This window comes from Dasypus novemcinctus, chromosome 8 (genome assembly GCF_030445035.2).
Source record: "Dasypus novemcinctus isolate mDasNov1 chromosome 8, mDasNov1.1.hap2, whole genome shotgun sequence".
NCBI lineage: Eukaryota > Metazoa > Chordata > Mammalia > Cingulata > Dasypodidae > Dasypus > Dasypus novemcinctus.
The window spans coordinates 22,989,722-23,009,745 of NC_080680.1; the positions used below are offsets into that span (position 1 = coordinate 22,989,722).

Consider the following 20,024-nt stretch of genomic DNA (forward strand, 5'->3'; position numbering starts at 1 on the left):
ACCTTATATTCCAACAACAAACATGTTACCTATGAAGAACTACCAGCAGCTAGAAGATGTATGGAAAATAGTATTTCTCATAGTGAAATACTTGCAAATTAAAATAGCATTAAAATAATTTTTCTTATCTAACATTTTAGAATAATTTAAAAAACTGTCTTGGCTGTGGACTTGGCCCAGTCGTTAGGGCGTCCGTCTCTACCACATGGGAGGTCCATGGTTCAAACCCCGGGCCTCCTTGACCCATGTGGAGCTGGCCCACATGCAGTGCTGATGCGCGCAAGGAGTGCCGTGCCACGCAGGGATGTCCCCCGTGTAGGGGGAGCTCCTCGCACAAGGAGTGTGCCCCGTAAGGAGAGCCGCCCAGTACGAAAGAAAGTGCAGGTGCCATGCGCGAAAGAAAGTGCAGCCTGCCCTGGAATGGCGCCGCACACACAGAGAGCTGACACAACAAGATGACTCAACAAAAAGAGACACAGATTCCCTTGCCGCTGACAACAACAGAAGCGGACAAAGAAGAGGCAGCAAATAGGCACTGAGCACAGACAACTGGGGTGGGGGGCAGGGAAGAGGAGAGAAATAAATAAATAAATCTTTAAAAAAAAACTGTCTTGATAGCAAGGAAGATAGCAGTTATTGGGAATATATGTTAACGTGAGAATTTTGGGGGAACATTTGGACAGTTTTTTTTTTTAAAGATTTGTTTATTTCTCTCCCCTTCCCCCCACCCCAGCCCAGTTGTCTGTTCTCTTTGTCTATTTGCTGCGTGTTTTTATTTGTCTGCTTCTGTTGTTGTTAGTGGCATGGGAATCTGTATTTCCTTTTGTTGCGTCATCTTGTGTCAGGTCTCCGTGTGTGTGGCGCCATTCCTGGGTAGGCTGCACTTTCTTTCGCGCTGGGTGGCTCTCCTTATGGGGCACACTTCTTGCACGTGGGGCTCCCCTACGCGGGACACACCCCTGTGTGGCACGGTGCTCCTTGTGCGCATCAGCACTGTGCGTGGGCCAGCTCCACACGGGTCAAGGAGGCCCGGGGTTTGAACCGCATACCTCCCATGTGGTAGACGGACGCCATAACCACTGGGCCAAGTCCACTTCCCTGGACAGTTTTTATTAAGTTTTAGAATTGATAATAATATCTGACCCAGTAATTCCATTTCAGTGCTTAGGAAGTCACCCTAAACAAAGAAAAAACTTTATGCCAAAAGATATTTGTTCACTGCAGAGTTCTTTATAATAGCAAAATTTTGGAAATGGCATAAATATATACCCTATCTGTTTGTTTATAGTCTTCCTTTTCTATAAAAGATTTAAGGTAGAAATGCCCAACAATGGAAGTCTATTTAAATTAGACCTTTTTAGAGTCTTACATAGACATAAAAGCATTTGACCTGTCAGCAGCTTCCTTTCTTTACTTGTATTCCAGGATACTTTTCCTGGTTTTTGTTTTTCCATACTGGTGGCTCTTCCTCCATCTTCTTTTCTGTTTCCTTTCCATCTCTCCAACCTCTTAAGATCGGAGTACCCACAAGGCTCAGTGTTTTGCCTTCTCTCTTCTTTCCATTCATGATTTCCAACCTCATCTCTTGGCGTAATATCTGCATACTCATAATTACTGGAGGTAGCTTTGTCCCCGAGGAGACATTTGGCAGTATCTGGAGAAATTTTTGGTTATCACATATGGGGAGTGAATGGCATCTAGTGGGTAGAGTACAGGGATGCTGCTAAACTGTCTACAGTGCATGAGACACTGCTTCTTCCAAGAAACAAAAAAAAAAACTATTTTTTGACCCAAAATGACTACTGTTGAGATTGAGAAACCCTATGCTAGAGTATTCTTTTTTAATACATACATCATGTCATGCACTCCTCTCTTCAGAACCCTCCAGTGGCTTCCAGTCATTCAAAGTAAGCACAAAAATCCTTCCAAAACATTCTGCATGGCCTTACAGAATCTGACTCTTTTTTGCCCTTTGGAATTCATCTTGCTCATTCTGTTCCAGCTGTCCTACCCCCTTGCTGTTCCTTAAATACACCAGGCATTCTCTTAACTCTGGGACCTTTGCTTTGGAAGTGCCCTCTGCCTGGAATGCTCTCCATGTATAACTCTTATCACCTCATTAAAGTCTTTGCTTATATCTCATTCTCAATGAATTTTCCCTAGTCAGTGGTATTTAAAATTACAACCCACCTTTCCTCACCTGGTATCCAACCTACATTACCATTGGCCCCCTTTTTTGCTTTAGCACTTTCTTTCTAAGGTACTGTAAAGTACAAAATATACTTACCTTATGCTTATTATTTGTTGTATTGACAACAAATCTTACCTTAATGCCCCTACAAAAATGTAAGCAGCAAGCAGCACAATGGAAGAGTATTTTTGTTTTTGTTTTTTAACTGTTGTGTCTCAGCATTGCATGGCACGACACACATTCTATAAAGATTTGTTGAATTAATGAACGATTCAGTAGTATAATTTCCCTTTAATGGAATTTTGGATGATTTTAATATCTTCCTACTTCACTAACTTTTCCCATATTTTGGGTATATATAAGTATTATTTTTACAATAGAAAAATTGAAAGGTGGTGTGGTTTAAATGTTTTGTCTTGTATTAGTGAAATTAAAACATCCCTGTTGTATCCATTTTGAAAATTTTCAAATGTTAGGTTTCTGTAGCAGCATATAAAATGAATAAGATCTTAGTTTTGTTAATTCATTTGAATATTTACAGATAAAAGATTAAACTTATTCTTTATTTTCAAAGGACTTTGATTTAATCTCCAAAGAACCGAAGCCTTTTGTATTTGAGGGAAAAGTGCGTCGTCCTATTGTTGTTCCTACAGCAGGAGAGGAACCATCTGGAAATTCAGGCAATTTAAGAAAAGGAGTTTTAATGCAGGAGAATGTATCTCCTAAAGGAGATGAAGATAAGAAAACTACCTTAATGGATCTAACAGAAGAAGATATAAAAGATAATGACAACACATTACAACAGCAGCTAGGTGATCAAAACAGAACTATTTCATCCATCCATGGCTTAAACAATGATATTGTGAAGGCCTTGGACCGAATCACATTGCAGGCTCTTCCTTCTCAAACATCCCCAGGTTTTACTGCAGGAATGAAGAAGGACTATAGTCTTCCTCTTACTGTCCTTACATGTACTAAAGCATGTCCACATGTCACTACTTGTGGAAATGTTCTGTTTGAGGGAAGAACAGTTCAACTAGGAAAACTCTGCTGCACTGCAGTTGAAACTGAAGATGATGAAGATACAGAGTCTAATTCATCAGTGGAACAAGCATCAGTTGAAATGCCTGATGGACCAACACTCCATGACTCAGATCTTTATGTTGATATTGTGAAAAAGACAAAGTCTGTCCCAGAATATTCAGAGGTGGCTTATCCTGATTATTTTGGTCACATTCCGCCTCCATTCAAAGAGCCTATTTTAGAAAGGCCTTATGGTGTACAAAGGTAAGTTGCAGATTTCTTACCCTTCCTAACTAAGACCAGTGTCAAAATATAAAGTGTACTTGAAAAATAATTACTGTGGATACTTAGGAAGAAAATTACTCTGAATTAAAGTTGTAATTTTTTATCCTTCATTTGAAATTTTGCATTGTTTTGAAAATTGTCCTTATAAGTTTGTTTTGTTCATTTTCCTGTCTCATTGATTTTTTCAAATGAAGGCAGGATAATAAACCTGACCATTAGAAAATTTTTGAAAATTTTTATTTTGAATTTCAAAGTATTAAATTAGTTATTTTTGAATAAATATTTTTAAATCATTATTTAGTATTTAATTTATCATTTGATTTTTAAAATAGGGTATAAATATAGCAATGTGGGCAGTATTATTTTGTTCTGAGTTTGAAATTTTAAATTAGAAATGTACAATGTAAAAGAATTTAGGATTCATAAAAGCAGTAAGATACTAAATACTGCCAAGTAATATTAGATGTTACAAATAGTACTAAGTATTACCAACTAATGGCTAGTTATTTGGCGTATAAATACCAATTTGGTGAGGCTGGACTATTTTTGGTGAATATAGTTAAGGTTGTGTGATGATGGCTTATTGATATTTTAAAAATAAGTGTTTGTATACATTTGGTATGCATATAATATGTAATGGTAAAGGAAGGTATTGCAGTGACTGCTTGATTTTCTTTAGGACTATAAGCTCCTCCGAGGCAACAACCATATCTCATTTGTTTATTTTTTGTCTTTCACATCTAGTATAATTCAGCATTTTTACTTGGCAACTTAATTCATATGTTCAATGCTACCAGTGGACTCACTGATCTGTACAACACAACATTGGAGCAGGGGACCTACTTTATTGGGAAAGATGTATGTGGGAATAGGGCTATGCCATGGCTTCCTCTGGTTGTATCACTTAGTGCACCATCCAGAGGGAGCGGGCCTCATGGAGTGCTAGAATAACCTTTAAAAGACACACAGGAAGCGCTAATGCAGAGGAAATAGCAAGGAAGGAAATAGCAAGGAAGGGTTGCCATCTTTCAGAATGGCTGAAAGTAGAAACTCCTACATGGCTCTGAATCTCCAAAAGAACCAGGAGGTTCTGGGCCTGAGAACCAGGAGGTGGGAGCAGGAGTGGCCTTACTTCCCATCACTGCCAGTGTTGCACTGGGGACTTCGTGCTTCCTGTTCCTGTACCTCTCGGCTCTACAGGTTTAGAAGTCTTGGTCCCACAGAGGGCCTAGCAAGGGTGCAATTTAACAAGTTATGGCTGCTGCCCAGGTATTTTATATTCTTTATATCTAGGGACCAGAAGGTGATTAGAGGCTTTGCTTTCTTAGCATGTGCAATTGATCCAGATCAACTAGAGGAGTTAGGGTCACTATTATACAATGAGAAAACAGGTAGGAATATGGTAGAATTCAGTTGATACACTTATTTGTCTCTTGGTACTCCTTTGCCCAATTTTAACTGTGAATGGATAAATTGCAGCTACTCGGGGCTGAAAATGGTATGTTTATCAGGGGGCTGAAACCACTCAAGAATGAGGGTTTAGGTCATTTAATCACATCAGCTGCCATTACCTGCAGAGGTGAAAGCCGAGGGAGGGTAGAATGTAGATGCTAGAGGACAGAGACGATGAATTGCAGACCTTAGTATAGTTGCAGTGATGGAGACATATTTTGTCTTGTTAATGTTCCTTTTCTCAGTTTTCACCTTAGGAGAGAGGCCTTAGGAACTGGAAGAGCCACTCTCTGAATATGGGAGGATAAATGGGTCTGTGGAGCACAGGGCTGTACTGTGGCAGCTGTGTAAATGAGCTGCTGAGTTCTCCCTTCCTAAGAGAACCTGCTGGCTTGCAGTTGTCGAGCCGTATCTTTGGGATGGATCACAGCATTTATACTTAGGCTAAGCCCGCTCCAGGCTGTGCCTAGCCAGTGACTGAGTGTGGCTGGGGTACTAGACCAGAGCCATTCCTGACCAATGTAGGGATCTGCTAACAAGCATTCTTTGCTCTGGGGTTTCCTGCTGACCTGGCTCAGACTTCTGCAGTGCAGCACTGCAGTCTGAGGTTCTTCCTACTCAGTACCCTCTTATTCCTCAGATGTTACCTTCTTTTCTGAAAGTTCTGCTCACTTAGTACTCTCCCCTTTGTTCTTCACACGTTTTCCCCCATAAATCTCTTGCATGACTGATTGTGACTTGGCATCTGCTTTTTGAAGGCCCCTGAACTGGCCTGAGTCAGAATCAGTTAGCAGGTTGATTTTTCTTCTCTTCAGCATCACCACTTCAGTGCTCCACCTCTCCAAAATGGAGATGTCATCATTAACTAGAAGAGGTACTTTGTGAACTTCAAGTGTTCTTTCAGCCTTCAATGCAAGTTTCCTTGTTAGAATGCCTCAATCCAAAAGCTTTTTCTCTTCTTATTACCTGTTATATCTGAGGTAAGATTGGAAGGAAAAAGGATTGTGAAATAGAGGTATAACTATTATATAAACCTCTGATTCTCAGCCTTAACTTTAATCCTTAACTTATGTCCCCTCATTGACTTACCATAAAAGTTTTCACTAATCACGACTCATTAAAGTATTTTACTTATTTGCATTAAAGACGTATATTCTAGCCAATTAAAAACTGTGATCAACATTTGATAATCAGAGCTAACATTGTTCAGTGAATACCTTTGTAGGCATCAATAAATAATGTTTCTTTTTAAAATATATTTTTTATTTATTTTTAAAAGATAGCTAGATTACATAAAATATTACATAAAAATATATAAGGGGTTCCCATATGCCCCACTCCCCACACCTCCCACCCTTCCCCACATCAACAACTTCTTTCATTAGTATGGTACATTCATTGCAATTGATGAACACATTTTGGAACATTGTCACCAATCATGGATTATAGTTTACATTGTACTTTACACTCTTTCCTACTCAACTCTGTATTTATGGCCGTATATATAATGGCCCATATCTCCCATTGCAATGTCACTCAGGACAGTTCTGAGTCCTGAACTTGCCCCCATATTATACCTCTTTGTCCCTCTTGCTGACTTCAGCACCTCCAGTGGTCACTGTCTCCAAATCAATGATATAATTTCCTCCATTGCTAGCATCACAATAAGTCTACAGGCGAATACCAGTAAGTATACTCTAGTTCATATTTTATTCCCCAATCCTGAGGATTCTGGGATGGTGATGCATAACTCCACCTCCAATTGAGGGGGGATTCTTTCCCATATGGCTAGGATGGAGGTCTCCTGCTTGCAGTTGTAAACTCTCTTGGTTCTTGGTATGGTGGTTGTCTATCCTCATCTCTTTGTTAGTTGTCCTGGCTGAGTCCAGTGAACTGGAGAGTAGGTGTTGCAATTCTGCTGAGGCTTAGGGCCTAGTTGGCACTTGGACTGCCTAGAGATTCAAGTCTCTAGAACGTACATCTACCAACTCCAGCACCAACTATAGATTCAAATAAAGGGGACAGAAGTGATGTGTAGAGAAGTCATATCTGAGTCCAACTCTGTCACACCAGGGAGCATAACTCCAAAGTAGTTCCTACTGGCAAGACACCAACCACTGGAGCTATATGCCATGACCGTAGGACCTGGGTGTCTCCAGAGCCCTCAGAAGCCCCACTATTTAGGATAGTATCTACTTTGGTTGTCTATGAGATCCTGCTGAGACGTGCATAAGCGTTACCTCCAGAAAGACCACCCGACTCTTTTTGAAGTCTCCTAGCACTATAAACTCATTTGTCTTTATCCATTTCCTTTTTTATTCAAGGTCTTTTTCCAGTTGCATTGCTTGTTGGTGTTTGGTAGTAATCCCTCGATGCCAGGGAGGCTCATCCCCAGGAGTGATGTCCCATGCTGGGGGGAAGGTAATGTGTTTATATGCTGAGTTTGGCTCAGAGAGAGGCCATATTTGAACAACAGGGAGGCTCCCACGTGACAACTCTGAGGCCCCCTGCAACACCAGGCTACATTGCAACTTCAAAGTCAAAGGCTCATAAGGATAGTTGTAAATATCAAGGACCCATCAGTGGACACTAGTCATTGCCACTGTACATGAGTGAGTGTTGCTATTCCATATGGGTCAGAGCTACCCAGGATGGGAATCCAATATTCTTTCAATTGTTGTGTGGATCTCTATCCACTGTGGCAATGCTCCACGAACACCTGAATATATTCATATACCCTATATGTATACCCAGGTAAATCTCCTCCCATGCATCCCCCAACTCTGATACTCCACACTAATGATTCTTCCCTTTCACAGTTGCAACCCCTCTGTGATCTAAAACCTCCTCAAAAATGAAGCCTAGAATGTAACCAAATAGATTTATTGGGAAGATGAAACGACAGGTCCAAACATAAGAAACAAAATATGTAATACTTTAGAAAAATTGAAACTAAAATAAAGTAAAAGAAAAATGCGATATTAAAAAAAACAAAAAATATTAAATTTTTTTGATGTTTTGCCTTTCATCACTGTAATATTTGTTGTCCTGTATGTACAGTGGGATTTTCTTCCATTTCATCCCCAGTGTCCTACTTTTTACTTTTCATTTTGTCTTCAAAGAAGTTTTAGGTCACAGTAAAGTCACATACAGAATATAGGGGACTCCCATACACCCACCATCCTCTCCCTTTTCCCTGCTCTTAAATTAGCAGCCTTTTTACATGTGGATGGTACACTTGCCACAACTGGTGCACAAATATTGATAAATAGTTACCAGCCACGGTCCATGGTTCACATTATGGTTTATACTTTAGACCATACACGTTTATAAAATTTTTTATAAAATTTAACATACCCTGTATCCATCATTGCAGAATCATGCAGAACACCGCCGTTGCCCTCTATATATCCCCTCTTCCATCTATTCCATTTCTCCCTCCCCCTCCCCCTGGGGCAAAAGATGACCACCAGACTTCACTCCTCGAAGCACAAGTTTCATAGATACCTGCAACAATGCTTAGGTTTTGTCACACTAGTCTGTCCTTTCCCATTAGGATCCACCCATGCTCTCAAAAGGCACCGTTCCCTCTGTTTGAGAACATATCAGCCCTCCCCAGGATGGGAGTCCACCTCCCCCCTGCACAGCATGTGGGTCTCAACCCACCTGTACAACACACTATGACAAAATAATCACTTGCACATTCTCTAGAAGACTGCCCCAGGGATGCCCCATCCCGAATGCTCCCCCCGTCCAACACCCAAAAACAGTAACCCTTCCCTGTCATATTGCCAAGAGAGCTTTCCCAATATCGTAGTTTAATCCATGTACTTGCTAGTCCCCAGTGTTCACTCGCTTCCTCCCCCAGCCCTCTCCCCATTTCTATGGACCATACAACCCACCCTCCCTACCTGTCAAGCTTGCACTGCCCAACCCAGTGTATCACTGCACCCCTGTCCTATCCCTTCACTGCACAGCTACTCACTCACACCTTATCATAGATTTCGCCCATATGGCCATTGGCTCACAACCTTCTTCTCCCTTTCTATTTCTTTTAAACCTGTTCCAGACTGTAGCTCTCTGGGTTGGCTCAATTTGCGTAATTCATATCAGAGAGGTCTTGTATTTTTTATCCTTCAGTGCCTGGCTTTCTTCACTCAACATAAGGTCCTCAAGAGTCATTCATGTTTTCCATTGTGTTAGTACTATATTCCTTCTTACAACTAATATTCCATTGTATGTATATAACACATTTTATTAATGCATTCGTCAGTTGATGGGCATTTGGGTTGATTCCCACTTTTGGCAATAATGAATAATGCCACTGTGAACATTGGTGTGCATATAGCTGTTTGTGTCTTTGCTTTCAGTTCTTCTGGATATATACCCAGCAGTAGAATTGCTGGGTCATGTGGCAAATCTATAGTTAGTTCTTTGAGGAACTGCCAAACTGTCCTCCACAATGACTGGACCTTTCTACATTCCCACCAGCAGTGAAGGAGGGTTCCCATTCCTCCACATTCTCTCCAACCCTTGTAGTCCTCTTTTTTTTAATGACTGCCAATCTAATGGGTGTAAGTTGGTATCTCATTGTAGTTTTGATTTGCCTTTCCCTAATAGTTGATGTTGAGCATTTTTTCATATGCTTTTTAGCCATTTGTATTTCTTCTTTGAAGAAGTGTCTGTTCACATCACTTCCCTATTTTTAAAATGGGTTGCTTGCCTTTTTGTTTTCAAGATATAGAATTTCTTTATATATGCTAGATATTATGCTCCTATCAGATATGGTTACCAAATATTTTCTCCCATTGTGTAGGCGGTCTTCTCTCTTTCTTGACAAACTCCTTTGAGATGCAAAAGGTTTTAATTTTGAGTAGGTCCCATTTATCTATTTGTTCTTTTGCTGCTCGTGCTTTGGTTGTGAAGTTCATGAACCCATTTCCTATTATAAGGTCCTGAAGATGCTTCCCTACATTATTTTCCAAGATCTCTATGGTTTTGGCTCTTTATTTAGATCTTTGATCCATCTTGAGTTAATTTTTGTATAAGGTGTGAAATGGTGTTCCTCTCTCATTCTTTTGCAAGCACCATTTGTTGAAGAGGCCATCTCTCCCAGTTGAGTGGGCTTGGTGGCCTTGTCAAATATCAGATGACTGTGCATGCAAGGATCTATATCAGGACTGTCAGTTTGGTTCCATTGGTCAGTATGTCTGTCCTTGTGCCAATATCATGCAGTTTTGACCACTGTAGCTTTGTAGTATGTTTTAAAGTCAGGTAGTATGATTCCTCCAATTTCATTTTTCTTTTTCAGTATGTCTTTGGCCATTCAGGGCCTCCTGCCCTTCCACAAAATTTTGTAGTTTTTCCAATTCAGTAAAAAATGTTTTGTTGATTTTTATTGGAATTACGTTAAATCTCTAGATGAGTTTGGGTAGGATAGACATCTTAATGATATTTAGTCTTCCTATCCATGAACAGGAAATATACTTCCATTTATTTAAGTCTTCTTTGATCTCATTTAAGAGTGTTGTGTAGTTTTTTGTGTATGTCATTTATGTCTTTAATTTTATTCCTTGGTTTTCATTTTTTAGTTATTATTGTAAATGGTATTTTTTTTTAAATTTCCTTCTCAAATCGCTCATTATCGGTGTATAGAAATGCTCCTGATTCTTGTGCATTGACCTTATAACCTGTGACTTTACTGAACTCATTTATAAGTCCTAGAAGCTTTGTTATAGATTTCTCAGGGCTTTCTATTATAGGATCATGTCATCTGCAAATAGTGAAATTTTTACATCTTTCTTTCCAATCTGGATGCCTTTTATATCTTTTTCTTACCTCAGTGCTCTAGTAATTACTTCTAACACAATGTTAAAGAGGAGCAATGATAGTGGGCATCCTTGTCTTGTTCCCAGTCTCAGAGGGAAAGCTTTTAGGATTTCACTATTGTAAACGATGTTAGCTATGGGTTTTTCATATACACCCTTTATCATATTCAGAAAGTTTCCTTCTATTCCTGTCTTTTGCAGTGTTTTTATCAGGAAAGGGGGCTGTATTTTGTCAAGTGCTTTTTCTGCATCTATGGAGATGATCATGTCATTTTTTTCTTTTGATCTGTTTATGTGGTGTATTACATTGATTGATTTTTTTTTTTATTATGTTGAACCATCCTTGCATCCCCAGAATGAAAATCACTTGGTCATGGTGTATAATTTGTTTGATGTATTGCTGAAAAGATGATTAGCAAGTATTTTGTTGAGGGTTTTAGCATATAAGTTCATTATAGAGATTCATCTGTAATTTTCCTTTCTTGTGGCATCTTTGTTTGGCTTTGGTATTAGGGTAATGTTGGCATCATAGAATGAGTTAGGCAATGTTCCTTCTCTATTTTTTGGAAGGGTTTAAGCAGGATTGGTGTTAGTTCTTTCTGGAATGTTTGGTAGAATTCACCTGTGAAGCCATCTGGTCCTGGGCTCTTAGTTGGGAAGTTTTTGATGACTGATTCTATCTCTTTACTTGTGATTGTTCTGTTGAATTCATTAGTTTCTTCTTTCATCAATATAGGTTGCTTGTGTGTTTCTAGGAATTTGTCCATTTCCTCTAAATTGTCCTTATTGGCATATAATTTTTCAGAGTGTCCTCTTATGATACTCTTTTTTTCTGTGGGGTCAATGGTGATATCCCCTTCCTCATTTCTTGTTTTTTTGTATTTGCATCTTCTCGTTTTTTGTCTATTTTAGTCTAGCTAAGGGATTGTCAATTTTATGGATCTTCTTGAAGAGCCTGCTTTTGGTTTTATTTTTTTCTAGTGCTTTCTTATTTTCCATTTCATTTTGTTCTGCTCTAATCTTTGTTATTTCCTTTTTTCTACTTCCTTTGGGGTTGGTTTGTTGTTTTTCTAATTCCTCCAGGTGTGCTGTTAGGTCTTCAATTATAGCTCTTCTTTTTTGATATAAAATACATTTATGGCTATGAATTTCCCTCACAGTACAGCTTTTGCTGCATCCCATAGATTTTGATATGTTGCGTTGTCATTTTCATTTGTTTCAAGGTAGTTACTGATTTCTTTTGCAATTTCCTCCTTGACCCACTCTTTGTCTAAGAGTGTATTGTTTAACTTCCATGTCTTTGTCTGTAATCTGGTTCTTTGGCCCTTACTGATTTCCAGTTTCATTCCATTATGGTCAGAGAAATTTCCTTTGTATAATTTCAGTCTTTCTGAGTTTATTGAGAATGTTTCTGTGGCCTAGCATGTGGTCTGTCTTGGAGAATGATCCATTTGCACTTGAGAAGAATATGTATCCTGCTGTATTTGGGTTTAGTATTCTGTATTTGTCTATTAGGTTCAGATTCTCTAATTTATTATTCAAAGTCTTTATTTATTCTCTGTCGAGATGTTCTGTCTAATGGTGATAATGGTGTATTAAAGTCCCCCGGTATAATTGTAGAGGCATCTGTTTCTCAGTTTTTCCAGTGTTTGCCTCATGTATTTTGAGACACTCTGCTTAGGTGCCTAAATTTTTATGATTGTTCTTTCTTCTTGGAAGATTTCTCCTTTTGCTAATACATAGTGTCTTTCTCTGTCTCTTACAGTAGTTTTGCATTTAAAGTCTATTTTGTCTGATATTAGTATAGCTACTCCCACCCTTTTTTGCTTTAAGATTGTTTTCCAGCCATCTACTTTCAGCCTCCTTGAATCCCTTGGTCTAATGTGGGTTTCTTGTAGACAACATATAGCTGGGTCATATTTCCTTATAGATTCTGCCATTTTGTTATCTCTTGACCATTGAGTTTAATCCATGAACATTCAGTGTTTTTACTCTCAAGGAATTACTTACATTAGCCACATTTTCTTTGGGTTTATATGTGTATGTCATATATTGTTCTTAATTTCTCTTTTTGTCTTTTTAGTTCTTAAAATCACCTGCATCTCTCGCCCTCTCCTGTTTTTTCCTTTCAACCTGCAGAACTTACTTTAGTATTTCTTGAAGGGTAGGTTCTTATTAGCATGCTCTCTTTATTTCTGTTTATCTGTGCATATTTTGAACTCTCCATCATTTTTGAATGCCAGTTTTGCTGGATAGAGAATTCTGGGCTGGGAGGTTTTTTTTTCCTTTTACTACTTTATGTCATACCACTGCCTTCTTGCCTCCATGGCTTCAGATGAAAAATCAGTACTTAATCTTACTGAACTTCCCTTGTATGTGATGGTTCTCTTTTCTCTTACTGTCTTTAGTATTTTCTCTCTTTCTTGAGCATTGGGCAGTTTGACAGGTATATGTCTTAGAGTAGACCTGTTGAGATTTATACTGTTTGGGGTGTGCTGCGCTTCCTGGACATGTGTGTCCATCTCACTCAAAAGGGCTGGGAAGTTTTCAGCCATTATTTCTTACAGCATTCCTTCTGTCCTCTTTCCTTTCTCTTCTCCCTCTGGGATACCTGTAATGTGTATGTTTGTGCATTTTGTGTTATCGTTCAAATCCCTAACTTCCTGCTGGATTTTTTCTATCTTTTTATCTATCTGTTCTACTATCTGATTGATTTCAGGTATACTTTCTTCCACATCACTAATTCTTTCCTCTGTTCAAATCTGCTGTTATGTGCTTCCATTGTATTTGTAACTTCTTGGATTGTGCCTTTCATTGAGTTTGTTCATGGACTGGACCATGTCTTGTTTCTTGGTATGGTTTGTAATTTTTTGTTGCTCTCTGGTCATCTTTTTATCTTGATGAGTTAACCCATCAAGATAAAAAGATGACCAGAGAAACAGGAAGACATGGTCCAGTCCAATGAACAAACTCAAAACCAAGAAGAGATGCAGACCATCAAACAACTAATCAAAGCTGTCCACACACACAAATATCATGGACCAACTTAATGAAGTGAAGGAAGAGATTAAGAATATTAAGAAAACACTGGAGAACATACTGAAGAAATTATAAACATACGTAAAAAGATAATATAATGATGATGAAAGGTCAGAATGATGAGGAGAGATAAAGAGAAAAGAAAGAAAACAGAATAGATATGTTAGAAATATAAACCAGAAAAATTGAGGGCTAAACAGAGAGGTGGGATATAAGAATAACGACTGAAAGTGGAAGATTGGAAGATGGAGAGAAAAGAGATATCCTTGGTAGACAAAATATGTGTACACAGAAACAGGGAAATCATGGAGTAGGAAGCACAGCAAATGAGACAAGCCAGCAGCATCAAATTAAAAAAACAGAAAGAAAAAGAGTGGGTGGGGGAGAAAGAGGAAAGAAAAACAAGAAAACAAAAAACCCCAAACAAACACACAAGCAAGCAGTTAAATAAGCACTAAGGAAGAAGGGCCTTCCTTCATAGGCTCCTGTGGTGCCCCTCAGGCTGCTGATGTTCACCAGTTACCCTGCAGTCTTCCCTCTGCGGGTTTTGAAGTGGGTTATAGTGAATAAGCTAAGTTAAATTTTTTTTAAAAAGTAACTTTTTTTTTTTTAAGAAAAATAAGAGACCCAAGAGAGGCTAGCAGAAATATAGTGTCCATGTTTCCCTGACCTAAAGTATCAGCTGGGTGTTTGATATCCAGTGGATCACTGCTCTCAGAGGGGCTGGGAGTCGAACTAGGGACCTTGTATATTCAAGGCAGAAAATCCTCCACTGAGCTAAACCTTCTCTTTGGGTCAGTTATCTCTTCAGAAATACATCCAGTAACTTTCCCACAGGCAGATTTGTCCCTGTCCCCTTTCTGTTTTTATTCCTCTCTCTCCCAGGGCAGCAGGATTCAATGAATCTTCAGGAGGGAATCCCCCCTCACCTATCTGGGTCTGGTTGAGTTCACTTTTGAAATTCAAGTGGGACCCTGGTGACTGAATTTGCTGCAGAAAAAAAGACACTCAACCCTCTTCTAAACCACCCCTTCCTCCCGGGGAGCCCTCAATATGCCCTTGGAAGCTTATTAAGTGCTTCCTACTGTCCACCTCCATAGGGGAATTGATATTTGTTAGTTTTTAGCATGGACTAGTCAGTTCCTGACTCCACTCCCTCCCAGGCCCGGTTCCTTTTTCCTGGGTCAGCTAGGTAAATCAGGCTGTCTCCACTGGTTTGTTTTTCCCCTCTTCCTGGTGCTACCTGAAGCCAGTTGGTATGCTTCTCAAAGCTTAGAGGGGGTTCAGGTAAACAGATCCACAGAAAGGAAGTCTCTCTCTACCCTTTACCAGAACCTTCCCACTCTCAGAATGCTCAGAGAACACTCCATCCGGCTGGGTGACTGTTGGGAGTGGGGGGTCAGGGCAGGCTCACATAGGCTTATTATCTTAAGGGTGGGGTTTAGCCTTCCAGTCCAGCAGTTTCCAGCCTCAGGGCCTAGAAACTCAAGGTTTTACCTTGAACAATTTATCTTTGTCCAGCTCTCTTCAGATGCATACCCTGAAGCCTTCTCTTGTGTTGGGTTCCCAAAACAGCTCACTTGGGCAGGATCTTACCCCTATTGCAGCCGTTTTTTGTGAGAGAGAGGTGATGAGTGCGCAGTTAAGTCGGCGCCATCTTGCCCTGCCACTCTCTTTTTCTTTTTAGTGTAGTCTTATTGCAGGTAGATGTATCGTAGCCAGATATGAGTAATTGTATCACCTCTGGGTCCTTAAAATATCTCTGCTGTGGGTGTGGAGCCTCCACCCTCAGTTCTGGCAGTCTCTGTTCTTTTTGAGCAACTCTTTTTGATGTTGGGCATTGGCCTTGCCTGGCTTTGTCTTTCAGGGAATATTGTTCTGTCTATGGTCCCAAGCTCCACTTTCTTTCTTTGCAGTACTGGGCCTACCCTGATGGTGGAAGAATTTATACAGACTGGTAATTACTGTCGTTTTTCTGTTACCTTCTCCTCCCAATATGCATGATGAATTCTCTTGCCTGGTCCCTGAAACACTGACCTTGGTTTGCTCCTCAGACATAATTTACAGATTCAAGTCCACCCTGCTCAATATATTAGGCCATTTGTAGGACTTTTTTCCTGAAGTAATTGACTTTTCTTTTTACCACCTGTGTACATAGTATATACAGTATAATGTGCCACCAAGTTTGTCTTCTTTTCAAACTAAAGCTTTAGGATATAAATACGTATTTAAAAAAATTTTTTTTTATTCTTAAAGAAGCTTTAGATTACATAAATGCTACATAAAAAAATATAAGGGATTCCCATGTGTCCCTTTCCCTCCCTTTCCCACACTTTCCCACATTAACAACATCCTTCATTACTGTGGTACATTTGTTAGATTTGATGAACCCATATTGAAGTATTACTACTAACCATGGACTGCAGTTTCCATTATAATTTACACTCTGTCCCACACAATTTTGTAAGTTATGACAAAATATACAATCGTCTGTATCCATCACTGCAGTGTCATGCAGAATAAATCCAGTGTCCTGAAAATGCCCCCATATATATTTTTTAAATGTACTTTTTTGTTTTTATTTTTTAAAAGAAACTTAGATTATGTAAATGTTACACAAAAAATATAGGGGATTCCCATATGTCCTGCTCCCTATCCCTCCCACGTTTTCCCACATCAACAACATCTTTCATTAGTGTGGTACATTTGCCACAATTGAACACATCTTGGAGCATTGCCACTAAGCAAATGATTATAGTTTACATTGTAGTTCACACTCTGTCCTGCACATTTTTGCAAGTTATTACAAGATATACAATGGCCTGTATCTGTCATTGCAGTATCATTCAGGATAATTCTTAAGTCCCCAAAATGCCCCCAAATTACAGCTATTTTTCCCTCTCCCTCCCCTCAGAACCTCCAGTCGCCACTGCCTCCACATCCATGATAAAAGTTCTTCCATTGCTAGGATCACAACAAGTCTACAGTAGAAAAATTGTTAAGTCTGTTCTTCATAGTCCATCGTCCATTCCTCAAACCTGAGGATTCTATGATGGTAATCCCCACTTCACCTCTAATTGAGAGGGAGCTTAGATCCCATGGGGCAGATGGATGGGACTTTCTTGCTTGCAGTTGTGGACTCTCTCTGTTCCTTGAGTTGTCATGAATCCAATGAACTGGAGAGTAGGTATTGCAAGTGTGTTGAGATTCAGGGCCCAACTGGCACATGGACAACTCAAGATTTAAATTTCTTGGAAATATACCTACCAACTCTGGTATTAACTGTAGGTCCAAAACAAGGGGCAGCAGAGCCATGTGTGGAGAAAACACAACTGAGTCCAACACTATCACATTGGGGAGCATAAATTCCCAAGTTGGGCCCTCTGGCAGGATGCCAAACGCATGAGCTGTTCTTCCCTGCCTGTGGTGTTTGGATGTCTCCAGAGCCCTCAGGAGCCCGTTATTTGAGGTAATATTTTCTTTGGCAGTCAATGAGTTCCTGCTGAGATGTACATAAGCGTAACCTCTGAAATGACCTCCCAACTCACTTTGAAGTATCTTAGCCATAAACTCATTTGTCTTTACCCTTTCCCCCTTTTGGTTACAGCTTTTTCCAGCTGTAATACTAGTTGGTTCTTGGTAGCAGTCCCTCGGTGCCAGGGAGGCTCATCCCCAGGAGTCATGTCCCACGCTGGGGGAAGGTAATGCATTTATATGCTGTGTTTTGGCTTAGAGAGAGGCCACATTTGATCAATAAGGAGGTTCTCAGGAGGTAATGCTTAGGCACCCTCTAATACTATGCTAAGTTTCAATTTTTGTTCATAAGTACAGTCATCACAACCAAGGGTCTGTCAGTGATTCATCCTCCTTCACTAGTCACTGCCCCTGTACTCGGGATTCCTGCTGTCCTGTTAAAGAATGTGACAGAGCTCTCCAGATTGGGAATTCGATATTTCTTTGGTTATTGTGTGGCTCTCCATCCACTGTGACATGTCCCACGGACACTTGAACATTCATATACCTTATAGGTGTGCCCCAGGTGAATCTCCTCCCATGCATCCCCCATCTCTGATACCCCAAACCAATGCTCCTCCCATGCCACAGTTGTAACCCTTCTATAATTCAAAACTTCTTCAAAATTTTAAGCCAACAAAATAACTGAATACAATTAATAGGAAAATGATATAATAATGATGGTTTTAAAAGTAAGGAATAAAATATGAAAAACTTTTTAAGAGTTTGAAATAATATAAAAGTAAAAAATAGAAAATTAAAATTTTTTTAACATTATGTCTTTCATCACTGTAAGATCTGTTGTCTTAAATATACAATAACATTTGCTTCCATTTATTTGTCCAATGTCTTATTTTTTTTCATTTTGTCTTCAAAGAAGCTTTAGGTTACAGAAAAGTCACAGAATATAGGTGATTCCCATACACCCAACATCCTCTCCCTTTCCCTATAATAACATTTTCCATGTGGACAGTATATTTGTTACAATTGATGTACAAATATTGAACCATTGCTACTAACAATGGTCAGTGATTTATATTGTGATTTACATTTCGGACCATACACTTTTATAGATTTTGATGAAGTTTGACTTGGTCTGTAGCCATCCTTGCAGGATCAGAGAACAATTCCATTGCCCCCAACATGTTCCATGTTCCTTCTGTTCTATTCCTCCTTCCCTCTCCTCTGGGGACCCATGGTAACCACCAAGATTAACTCACTGAAGGACCAGATTCATAGTTACTTGCAACAACATTGAGGTCTTAACATACTGGCCTGTCCTCCCCTATTAGGCACTCTCCATGCTCTAGGAGACTCTGTTTGAGATCACAGCAGGACTCCCCAGGATGGGAGTCCAACACCTTCCCACTCAAGTGAGTGCATCCCCTGATACAACACATTATGACAAGATGAATGCTATACACTCCCTAGAAAGCTGTCCCAGGTATGACCTGTCCTGTGTGTCTCCCACATCCAACACCCTAAACCAGTAACCTTCCCCTGCTGTATTTGCTAAAAGAACATTCCCAGAGTTGTAGTTTGAACCATATACCTGCAAACCCCCAGAGTTTACCTGCTCCCTCCCCCAACCCTCACTCCAGTTCCATGGACAGTCTAACCCACCATCCCCACCCTATTTCCATCACAGACCAGCACCACCCACCCCAGTGGCATCACTGCACCACTGTTATGCCCATCCACTGCACAACTACACCCTTCCACCTTACAAATTTTGCCCATGTGGACATTGACTCAACAACCTTCTTCTCCCTTTCTGTCTCCTGTAAACCATCTTCCATACTCTAGCTCTGTGATCCTTTTCAGTTTGCTTAATTCTTATCGGTGAGGTCATGTAATATTTGTCCTTCGATACCTGGCTTACTTCACTCAACATAAAGTCTTCAGGATTCATCCAAGTTATCTTGTGTGTTAATACTGCATTCCTTCTTAGAGCTGAGTAATATTCCATTGTATGTATGTACCACAATTTGTTTTTCCATTCTATTGATGGACATTTGGGTTGTTTCCAACTTTTGGCAATAGTGAATAATACCGCTATGAACATTGGTGTGCATATATCTGTTTGTGTCCCTGCTTTCATTTCTTCTGGGTATATACCCAGCAGTGGGATTGCTGGATTATATGGCAGTTCTATAGTTAGCTTCCTGAGGAACCACAAACTGTCCTTCACAATGGCTACACTATTCTACATTCCCACCAGCAGTGGATAAGGGTTCCCATTCCTGCACATCCTCTCCAACACTTGCAGTTCTCTGCTTTTTTAAAAGCTGCCAGTCTAATGGGTATAAGATGATATCTCATTATAGTTTTGATTTGTATTTCCCTAATACCTAGTGATGTTGAGCATGTTTTCATGTGATTTTTAGCCAGAAAATGCCCCGATATTAAACCTATTCTTCCCGCTTTCATCCCTCAGAACCCCTGGTTACCACTGCCTTTACATCAATGATAAGATTTCTTCCATTGCTAGAATAATAATAAGTCTATAGTAGAATAATAATAAGTCTGTTTTAGTCCATTGTACATTCCCCAATTTTGAGGATTTTGGATGGCGATGCCTACTCTGCTTCTAATTGAGAGGAGACTTAGAGTCCAAGGGGCACATGGTTGAAACTATCTTGCTTGCAGCTGTAACAGTTTTCATGGCCTTGATGAAGAGGTTTTTTGCCTTC

The 20,024-nt window shown here is 39.7% G+C and overlaps 1 protein-coding gene across 6 annotated transcripts in view; it reads left to right on the forward strand.

The window, feature by feature from the left end:
- The window catches only part of AGTPBP1 (ATP/GTP binding carboxypeptidase 1), a 255,124-nt gene that overhangs the window by 140,968 nt on the left and 94,132 nt on the right, over positions 1-20,024 (forward strand). For all 6 annotated transcript variants that reach the window (XM_071216649.1, XM_071216650.1, XM_058301576.2 and 3 more), the window contains one exon: positions 2,766-3,478. In XM_071216649.1, the coding sequence (XP_071072750.1) occupies positions 2,766-3,478 (713 nt within the window). The remainder of the gene's footprint in view (positions 1-2,765; positions 3,479-20,024) is intronic.